At 45.8% G+C, this 9,044-nt stretch overlaps 1 protein-coding gene across 2 annotated transcripts; it reads right to left on the reverse strand.

Moving 5' to 3' along the window:
* Positions 1 to 3,855: 3,855 nt before the first annotated feature.
* Ppia (peptidylprolyl isomerase A) lies at positions 3,856 to 7,593 on the reverse strand. Of its 2 annotated transcripts, none has more exons than XM_034509228.2 (5): positions 7,435 to 7,593; positions 5,423 to 5,453; positions 5,242 to 5,330; positions 4,521 to 4,693; positions 3,856 to 4,194 (listed from the first exon to the last, which is right to left on the reverse strand). In XM_034509228.2, the coding sequence occupies exons 1-5, from the start codon at positions 7,501 to 7,503 to the stop codon at positions 4,062 to 4,064; spliced, it is 495 nt and encodes a 164-aa protein (XP_034365119.1). In that variant the 5' UTR covers positions 7,504 to 7,593; the 3' UTR covers positions 3,856 to 4,061. The 2 variants fall into 2 exon arrangements, with proteins under 2 accessions (XP_034365119.1, XP_076794271.1); XM_076938156.1 differs by lacking the exon at positions 7,435 to 7,593 and adding an exon at positions 6,990 to 7,181.
* Positions 7,594 to 9,044: the final 1,451 nt, after the last annotated feature.

A 9,044-nucleotide genomic window follows, 5' to 3' on the forward strand; every position in this document is an offset into this window, starting at 1 on the left:
CCTCCCAGAAGAAACAAAGCCTATGGCACAAGAATAAATTCATTGTAAAAACAACTATGAAAAAATACACACAGGCTTATTTTAGCTCAGGTTTCTGGTTTAAGATCAAAGGTCATAACTGGCAGTAGCCTCCTTGCTGGTAAAAGATCAAGAGGGTACAAATTAGGAACATTCGAGTGTACAGGTGACTTGCCTGTTCTCTCTCCCTGTTACAAAGCCACCAGGACACAGCTATTCACCCCCTTATTAACTATTGATCAAGCACTCATCGGCTCTGAAGAGTGGATGCCTAGTGGCTGTGCATCCCTTCGGCTCCAGCACTCGGCTCTTGCGAGGAGAGGTAGGCTGTAGGTTCATCGTGTCAGGTCAGGGAAGACTACAGAAAAGGAAAACAACAACAACAAAAACCCAACAACAACAACAAAAACATGTTTAAACACCATAGTCATGTGGTTTTGTTTGTTTGTTTGTTTTGTTTTGTTTTTCAAGACAGGGTTTCTCTGTGTAATCCTGGCTATCGTGGAACTTACTCTATAGACCTCGAACTCAGAAATCCACCTGCCTCTGCCTCCCAAGCGCTGGGATCAAAGGCGTGTGCCACCACCGCCCTGCTAAATTTTTAAGATGTATTTATTTTATATATGTGAGTACATTGTATCTGTTTTCAGATACATCAGAAGAGGGCATCAGATTCCATTACAGATGGTTGTGAGCTACCATGTGGTTGCTGGGAATTGAACTCAGGACCTCTGGAAAAGCAATCAGTGAGTACTCTTAACCTCTGAGCCATCTCTTGAGCCCCAGCTATTTTTTTTTCTGCCCTCTTAGTACTTCACAATGGGGATTAAATTTCAACACAGAGTTTTAGGGCACAAATTATGCAACATTTAAATATCTGGATTCCTTTCACTTGGTCTGGGGTATTTGTTTTGAGACACAGTCTCATTCTATAGTTCTGACTAGCTTAGAACTCACTATGTAGACCTGGCTCGCCTCCAATTTGTAATGATCCTCTTGCCTCTGCCTCCCATTGAGACTATAGGTGTAATTCACCCCAGCCTTGTTGAGATTGGGTCTCCCTCTATAACTCAGGCTATTTCGGTAGTGCTCTTCCTGTCACAACCTCTTAAATTTTTTAAATTTATATTTGCAACATAAAACCAATTTAAAAAACATACACAGGAGGACTAAGAAATCTGAAGTCACAATGATAGAAAGAGGAAGGGGGTTTGCCATTACAAAGAGGAGATTACTGCTTCAGGCCAACATTTTGAACATGTCAAAATCATCAGGTTAGTTTTTACCCCTTAGACTACATGCTCTAACGAAAGAATGGTAAGCTCTCCAAGCCAGACATGGACTCATGTCTAAACCTAGCACTTTAGAAAATGGCTCCCCCTTTCCCACCCTCTCTTTCTCCCTCCCCTCCCCCTCCCTCTCTCCCACTCGCGTTCTGTCTCTCTCACACACAAACACACACACACACACACACACACACACACACACACCCAATGAGTGATTTGCCGAACACCACTTTAACCTCATATTTGAATCTTGTTTCAGAGCTGAGTCAGCTTTTGATTTTGTGACTCCTGATGTGAGAAAATATTCAGGTTCTGGGTCATCCCATGTTAAGGCAGTTAGTGTTCTGTGAGTGGAACCTGGTGGTTGGAGGTCCTTGGGAGGGGCTGGAGCCATACATAGCTCAGTGGTAGGACATTCACCTTGTGTGTGTGAGGCTCTGGGGTGTATGTATCAAAGTCTCACTTAGCCTAAGCAGGTGTGGAACTCTATATAGCTTGTTAGCCTTAAATGCCTTGTCTTTACTTTCTCAAGTGGTGAAAAATAGGCCTTTACCACCCTAACTTGAGATTGTGTTTCCATCCTCATGAAGTTATTTTGTTTCTGATTAGTTTTTAGATTGTATCAAGTACAAGGCCAAGCATCCCTGGCTGTTACAGGTATGTTACAGGTATATAGCAGACATTGTGAAGAAATGTTTTGGTTTTTGAGACACGGTTTCTCTGTGTAGCTCTGGTTTATAGACCTGGCTGGCCTTGAACTCAAGAGATTTGCCTGCCTCCACCTCAGTGCTGGGATTAAAGGCACGTACCATCACCACCACCCAGCTCTTAATTTTTTTTAAATTAAAAAACTATTTATTTTGCCTGAGTGTATGTAGCTTTTTTTTTTTTTTTTTTTTAAATAATAGGACTGGAGAAACAGCTCAGTGGTTGTGTGTTGCTTTTGCACTTTGCAGAGGATTCCCAAACAAGCATATCAGGTGACTCACAACCAACTCCAGCTCCAAAGGGACCTAACTTTAGCTTCTTCTGGCCTCCGTGGGCATCTGCAGTCACAGGTGCATGTGCACTCATACACATAATGAAAAACAAATCAGACAAGACTTCTAGACTAAGAGGGAAATAACAATTCTAGTTTTGGTTTTTTTGTTTTTGTCTTATTTTTTGAGACATGGTCTCTCTGGATAGCCTGGGCTGTCCTGGAACTCACTCTGTAGACCAGGCTGGCCTCGAATCTAGTTTGTTTTCTATTGCTGTGAACACCATGACCTGAAGAAAGCCTCTATATTTCATCTTACACTTTACTGTCTGTCCCTCATGGAGGAAAGCTAAGGAACTTACCAATGCAGGAGCTTCAAGTAGAAATCATGAAGGAGCCAGGCAGTGGTGGCACACACCTACACACCTTTAGTCCCAGCACTTGAGAGGCAGAGGCAGCCGGATTTCTGAGTTCGAGGCCAGCCTGGTCTACAGAGTGAGTTCAGGACAGCCAGGGCTACACAGAGAAACCCTGTCTCAAAGAAAAGGAGGAAAAAAAAAAACAGAACTCATGAAGGAACAGCACTGTTTGCTCCCTGTCTTGCTCCAGCCTGGCTGGGGCTGTATACCTGTTCAGTGGGACTGACCCCTCCCACATCAGTTGGCAATTATACAAAATGCCCCACAGACTTGCCACAGGCCAGTCTGATGGAGGGGCAATTCCTCTAGTGAGTATCTCCTTCCTAGGTCTATGTAGTTTGTGAAAATCTGACAAAAACTGACATTCTAGTAATGTGATTCTGGAGTTGTTTAAAGGGATATTTTAACATATTCTAGCCCCAGTTAGATGTAAATTACATCTAGATTTTGAAACATTAAGAACAATGTAGTATACATGAAATATTAGGGCTGGCAAGATCACTCAGTGGGTAAAAAAAAATGTTTGTCACCAACCTGTAGTCCTGAGGTCAAATCCTGGGTTATCCTAGTATCTCCACTTGTATGCCCATCCCTCAGAGTACACCTTAGGAGCTAGGTGGCTCAGCAATTAGGACCACTTACAAAGGCTGTTTGGTTCTCAATACCCACACCAAGTGGCTCACAGCTAGCATAGCTACAGGGTCTGAAGCTTTCAGCTGTAGACAACAGGCACCAAAATATATAGTCAAGAATTTGAGTGTTCTGCCTGTAACCAGGTACCCTTAAGGGCATTGGATGCCCTGAATCCCAATCTCCAGCCCAAACTGAAGCTTAACTTCATTGGCCAGGTGTCCACTTGAGATTTATACATACACATAGGTTAAGGATTAATTCAGGTCTGTCCCTCATTCTGCCACTTCTGGGAGAGTCAAATCTGAGGCTCAAAGATGGCTTACCTAGTAAAGATACATTTACCCTGATTATCAGTATGTCCACTTGGCAGTCAAAAACTAGAGTTCCTTATCCCAACCCCCTCCAGCATACTTCATGGCATGGGTTAGAGAAGACAAAAACCTTTCAGAGTAATGCTATAGTCATAGCCAAGTAACCCTAACCAGAGACCTGTATCAACACTCCAATACAAACAAGGACAAACAGTTCTTACTTAGTTTTTATTCATAATCATAAACTTAACTTTGCAATCCAGCTAGACTTGAAGGGGAATGAGGAAAATATGGAACCCAAAGACTTCAGTGAGAGCAAAGATTACAGGGTATTGCGAGCAGATGGGGTGGGAGCGCTCTCCTGAGCTACAGAAGGAATGGTTTGTTGGGTAAAACGCCCTCAAGTCAAAAGAAATTAGAGTTGTCCACAGTCGGAAATGGTGATCTTCCTGCTGGTCTTGCCATTCCTGGACCCAAAACGCTCCATGGCTTCCACAATGTTCATGCCTTCTTTCACCTTCCCAAAGACCACATGCTTGCCGTCAAGCCTGCAGCAGAATGATCACTACTGTCAACAACTGGAGGCAGACCACACACTAAAAATAAAACAGCTCCCAAATACCAAACACAATCAGCATTCTTGCTGGCTCAACTTCTATCTTTAAAAAAAAAAAAAAAAGATTTGTTCATTTTGAGTGCACACCAGAAAAGGGCATCAGATCCTATTATAGATGGTTGTAAACCACCATGTGGTTGATGGGAATTGAACTTTGAAGAACAACCAGTGCCCTTAACTGCTCTTCACCCCCAACTTCCACTATCTTAAGAGAATGAAAGGATCACTGAAGCAGGGCTCTATACTCTTGTTTCTTACCATTCAGTCTTGGCAGTGCAGATAAAAAACTGGGAACCGTTTGTGTTTGGTCCAGCATTTGCCATGGACAAGATGCCAGGACCTGTATGCTTCAGGATGAAGTTTTCATCCTCAAATTTCTCTCCGTAGATGGACTTGCCACCAGTGCCATTATGGCGTGTGAAGTCACCACCCTGTAAAAATCGGATAGTAATGTCACTTTGACAATGTAAGTGAAAAGTCTGCAAGGTACAGCTTTTATGCCATTTCTAATTTTGTTGTATGCTCATACGCCACAGGATATCAGCGTTGTTCTGCAATTTATTCACCCACCTTTTGTTTCCAATCTCATTAGCCTGAGGCTCAGAGATTTAGCTAGGCTGGTTGACAGCATGAGAGCATGTGCCACCACACCCAGCTTTTTTGGGATCCTTATGTAGCAGGCACTTCACAGGGCTCACACCCAATCCAAGGTACAGATTTTAGAAGGTTGGTATGTTAACACATCTGGAATCCCAGCACACAGGAAGAGGCAAGTGGATAAGGAGTTTAAGGCCAGCCTACATGATATAATACTGTCTCAAAACAACAAAACTTGTGTTGGGGCCAGTGTGATGTAAGAGGTCAGCCACCAGCTCAGAACTGACATGTACATACACAGAAGAAAAAACCAGGCAACTGGAAATATTAGCTCAAGTACAACTGACACATTCTGGCTCAAATAAAAATTTCAACTTCATACCTGGCACATGAATCCTGGAATAATTCTGTGAAAGGAAGAACCCTTATAGCCAAATCCTTTCTCTCCAGTGCTCAGAGCACGAAAGTTTTCTGTTAAAAACAAAAACATATACACGCATATACTTTCTCTTTATAATAGGCTTACAGGTGAAACTTGTTAAATCTAGAAAAATGAAACCAACCTGCTGTCTTTGGAACTTTGTCTGCAAACAGCTGTAACAAAAAAACAAAAACAAAAAACCCAGCTAGTTAACAATATGTAAGTGAATAGTCTCATGCTTTATGCCCTTAGCTTTAGTGATTTGTAAATCATAAATTCATTCTCAGAACACTACTTTGGTAATAACTTTCAATTCCTAGTAAGAATCACTATCAGCTTTTAAGGTCCTACAGGGTTGTGCTGAGAAACATGAGAACCAAAAAATATGAAGAAAATCTGGAACTAGTCATGACTTAAAATAGTGACAGACTCCTTAAGCATGACTCAAGAGCTTTTAATATATCACACCTACTTCTGAATAGACTTCATGCTTCTCAAAATACCACCACCCCGAACTTCATGTTGAAATCTAAAATCAAAAATTCTCAAAAGCAGTGCCACACAAATGCATGATTAGGTAAATAAGCTGTTTAGTCACTGGCAATGAAAATGCTACCACCTTCAACCTGTCAGCATAGCTTTAAGCATCAGGTTAGTGGTCCCTAACCTAGTTGTGGAGGACCTGACCATTTCCTCAGCGTTTACAAGCCTTTTCGTGGCTAGCTGAAATCCACAGCTCCTCAGTTGCAGCGTCTACATTTCTCTTGGAGAAATATATTTATGGTTTAAGTAATTAGGTATGGGATTCTTCTGAGATGCTTAAACTCCTTTTCTCACAGTTTTCCAAGTCCACATTTCTTATTCCAAGTATGACTACAAAGCCTTTCTTGGCAGCTCTACCTCTATCCTCACCTATGGACCTGTGGGTCTTGTCTCATTCCCATGAAGCTCTGGCTAACCTGATACTAACCTACCCAACACTAAGCTTAGGCCAAGTTTCCACAAGAGTCCTTGTCAATTATCCGCTCTGACTACGGATACATGCTGGCTGAGGACTAATTAGAACCTAGTGCTCTTTAGGCACCTATTATGTACCCAGAGCACTGTGGTAGGCGAGCAACGGGGAGATCTAACTTTGGAGTGAAGAGCATTAAAAAAAAAAAAAAATCACTCAATGATAGCTTCTGGAGTTAACAGCTTAAAAAGGAGAGACACTAAGTAACATTTCACCATGGCCTAAGGGCACCGAGGTTAACGATAATATTTAATTTTGTAAAAGAAACACAACAATTGCTTAGGATACTCTTAAATTACTAACTGATCTTTAAGCGGCCACTTAACACCTCCAGAACTAATTAAGTAGGTAACCACTGGCAATCCACCTTGGTCAATGCAAAACTGCAGCGTAGCCAGTCATAACATGTCTGTTTTACAGAGGGTAATAGGGAGGGGTTCCTGAGCGCCTCCCCCGCTGCGCCATCACTGCGACAGGAGGCGGTCCTTGGGCACCAGCAAAAGCCAGGCCGTTCTCGTTTCCGCTCAGGGGGGTGGGGGACGTGGAGGGGTATTTTGGGCCTCCCTACCCAAATGTTGCTGTTTCAGACCAAATGGCCATACGATCAATTCGCACACAAGTCTCCTATCAAACTATATTCTTAAACCATTAGATTTGGGAGCCATTAGAATTAACCGGACTAATGTGCTCGTACCGGCTCCCCGAGCCTTCGTCCTTGAGCCCTTAGGCAGAATTCCTGCCCAGATCGGACTAAAAGGCAGCGGCTCGGGGAAGGTGGTTGCGAAGAGGCCCCCGGGGCTGCAGCGCCGCGGCTGAGCAGGGCGGGGCCCAACGGCTCGGATGGGAGAGGCGCGGAGCACGTGCGCCGGCCTCGCAGGGCCCCACAGGACGCAGCCACGTGCGCCCGCGGGTAGGCCGAGACGGGCGGGGGCGGCCCCCTCCCCCAACGGCCGCGCCCCGCCCGGCTTTGTCCGCCGCCCGCCCAGCCTCCCCGCGCCTCGCCGGCCTCCCAAAATGGCCCCTCGTCAGGAAATGGCGCCGCCGCCCGCGCTGCTCCTCTGGAGGGTCGGCCAGCGATCGAGGAAGCCTCCCCCTCCACCGCCCAGGACTCCACCCTGTAGCACCACTGCCCACCCGACCTCGAAGCAGACGCGGCCCAAGGGCTCGTCATCGGCCGTGATGTCGAAGAACACGGTGGGGTTGACCATGGCTGCAGCAAGCGGCAAAAAGCGATAGCGGCGTCTGCAAAGCGGCACGAGCCTCGCCGCTGCTGCTTTTATAGCCGGTTCGGGCCCCGCCCACTACTAAGTCGCGCGCCTGGACCTGGATCAATCACAACTGCTTCCCAGACGGAGTGACGGTACGACAGACCTATGAGCGCACGCGGGCGCTGGTGGGGTGGGGAGCAAGGCGCGCGTGCGCTGTAGCGCACGGAGGCAGGTTCCCGCCCGCGGGCTCCTACGGGATGGTTGCGGCGCGGTCGGTGGGAGAAGAGTCCGAGGGCAGTTATGGAGGGTGGCTTCGCAATCTGCCTGTCTATAGGAACGCGTCGGGGCCTCTGGCCTTCCCCAGTGATACTGGGTATCTTCCCATTGCACAGAGGGAGTAACTGAGGCAAACATGGACCTCAAGGTCGAGCGGCCCTTCAAGGTCGGGCGGGGTCCTGCAGCGCGGCCCTCGCTACGGAAACTGGAACAGGCATCCTTGGGCCGAGATCCAGGACCCACACCGGCATTGTGCAATGGCAACCGCCTCATGATAGGTCCCTCTGAGTGCCTCCGTTTTCTTAAACTCCGGGGAACGGGCACAAGCAGCCCCCTCATTTTAAAGATTATGAAGTACTTTTTTAATGTCCTACTTTCCAAATATATCTTGTGTTTTCTCCAGGAGGAAGCTATTTAAACAAGATCCTGGCCAGAGCCTACCTGTAATTTTTTATCTCCCCAATCCCCCAAGGTTTTCTCATTTCATCGTGAGGCCTAAAGTGTACCCTCAAAAACAAATGCTTCCCAGGATGAAGGCACACGCCTGTAAACCCCACCGCTAGCTAGACTGAGACAGGAGGATAGTGAGTTCCAGACAACCTGAGCTATATGAGGCCCAGCCTCAAAACAAAGCCTAAGTATGGGAAAGTCAGTGCTGTGGAAGGTCCTTCACCATAGCGTCTGCGGGAGTTGGCTCCGAGCTGTGAGGCCTTAGACACGGAACCTCAGGAATGTGGGTCTGGCCATGCCTTATTTGGATGAATCAGACCAAAAGCACATTCGGTTGAACTACAAAGAGTCTTGATCTGCAAAACTGGAAAATGCTATACCAGTGAAGCTTTTATTGATATATAGCATCCTGTAAACCTGCTTTTCTAAAAAAAAAAAAAAAGTCTCTGACGAGAAATTGCAGCACAAGCTTAAGGACCTGCATTTGGATCCCCAGCACCTATGTAAAAGCCAGGCCATTGGGCGGAGTCTAAGCCCAGGCCTGGAGACAGTGGAGACTGATTGGTTAAACAGTCTAGGCAAGACTGAGTCAGCGTAATGGATGCGGTAGAGACAGGGATGCGGAGGTGGCCCCATGCTTAAGAGCACTTGCCTTCAGTTTTAATTAACTGGTTGTTTTGGTTATAGTTGAGTTTTAGGAGTTCTTTACATATTCTGGGTTTAATTTTTTTGTTGTTATTTTTTTTGTTGTTGTTGTTTTCTAGAGAGGCAGGGTTTCTCTGTGTGGTCTTGGCTGTCCTGGAACTCACTCTGTA

This window comes from Arvicanthis niloticus, chromosome 7 (genome assembly GCF_011762505.2).
Source record: "Arvicanthis niloticus isolate mArvNil1 chromosome 7, mArvNil1.pat.X, whole genome shotgun sequence".
Lineage (NCBI taxonomy): Eukaryota > Metazoa > Chordata > Mammalia > Rodentia > Muridae > Arvicanthis > Arvicanthis niloticus.

Excerpts from the sequence above, each read along its gene's own strand:
- Ppia (XM_034509228.2), bottom strand. The coding sequence starts at position 7,503 with ATGGTCAACCCCACCGTGTTCTTCGACATCACGGCCGATGACGAGCCC. Across the intron at positions 5,331-5,422 it reads CAAAGTTCCAAAGACAGCAG|AAAACTTTCGTGCTCTGAGC; the intron begins GTTGGTTTCATT and ends TGTTTTTAACAG. Across the intron at positions 4,195-4,520 it reads TGCACTGCCAAGACTGAATG|GCTTGACGGCAAGCATGTGG; the intron begins GTAAGAAACAAG and ends ATTCTGCTGCAG.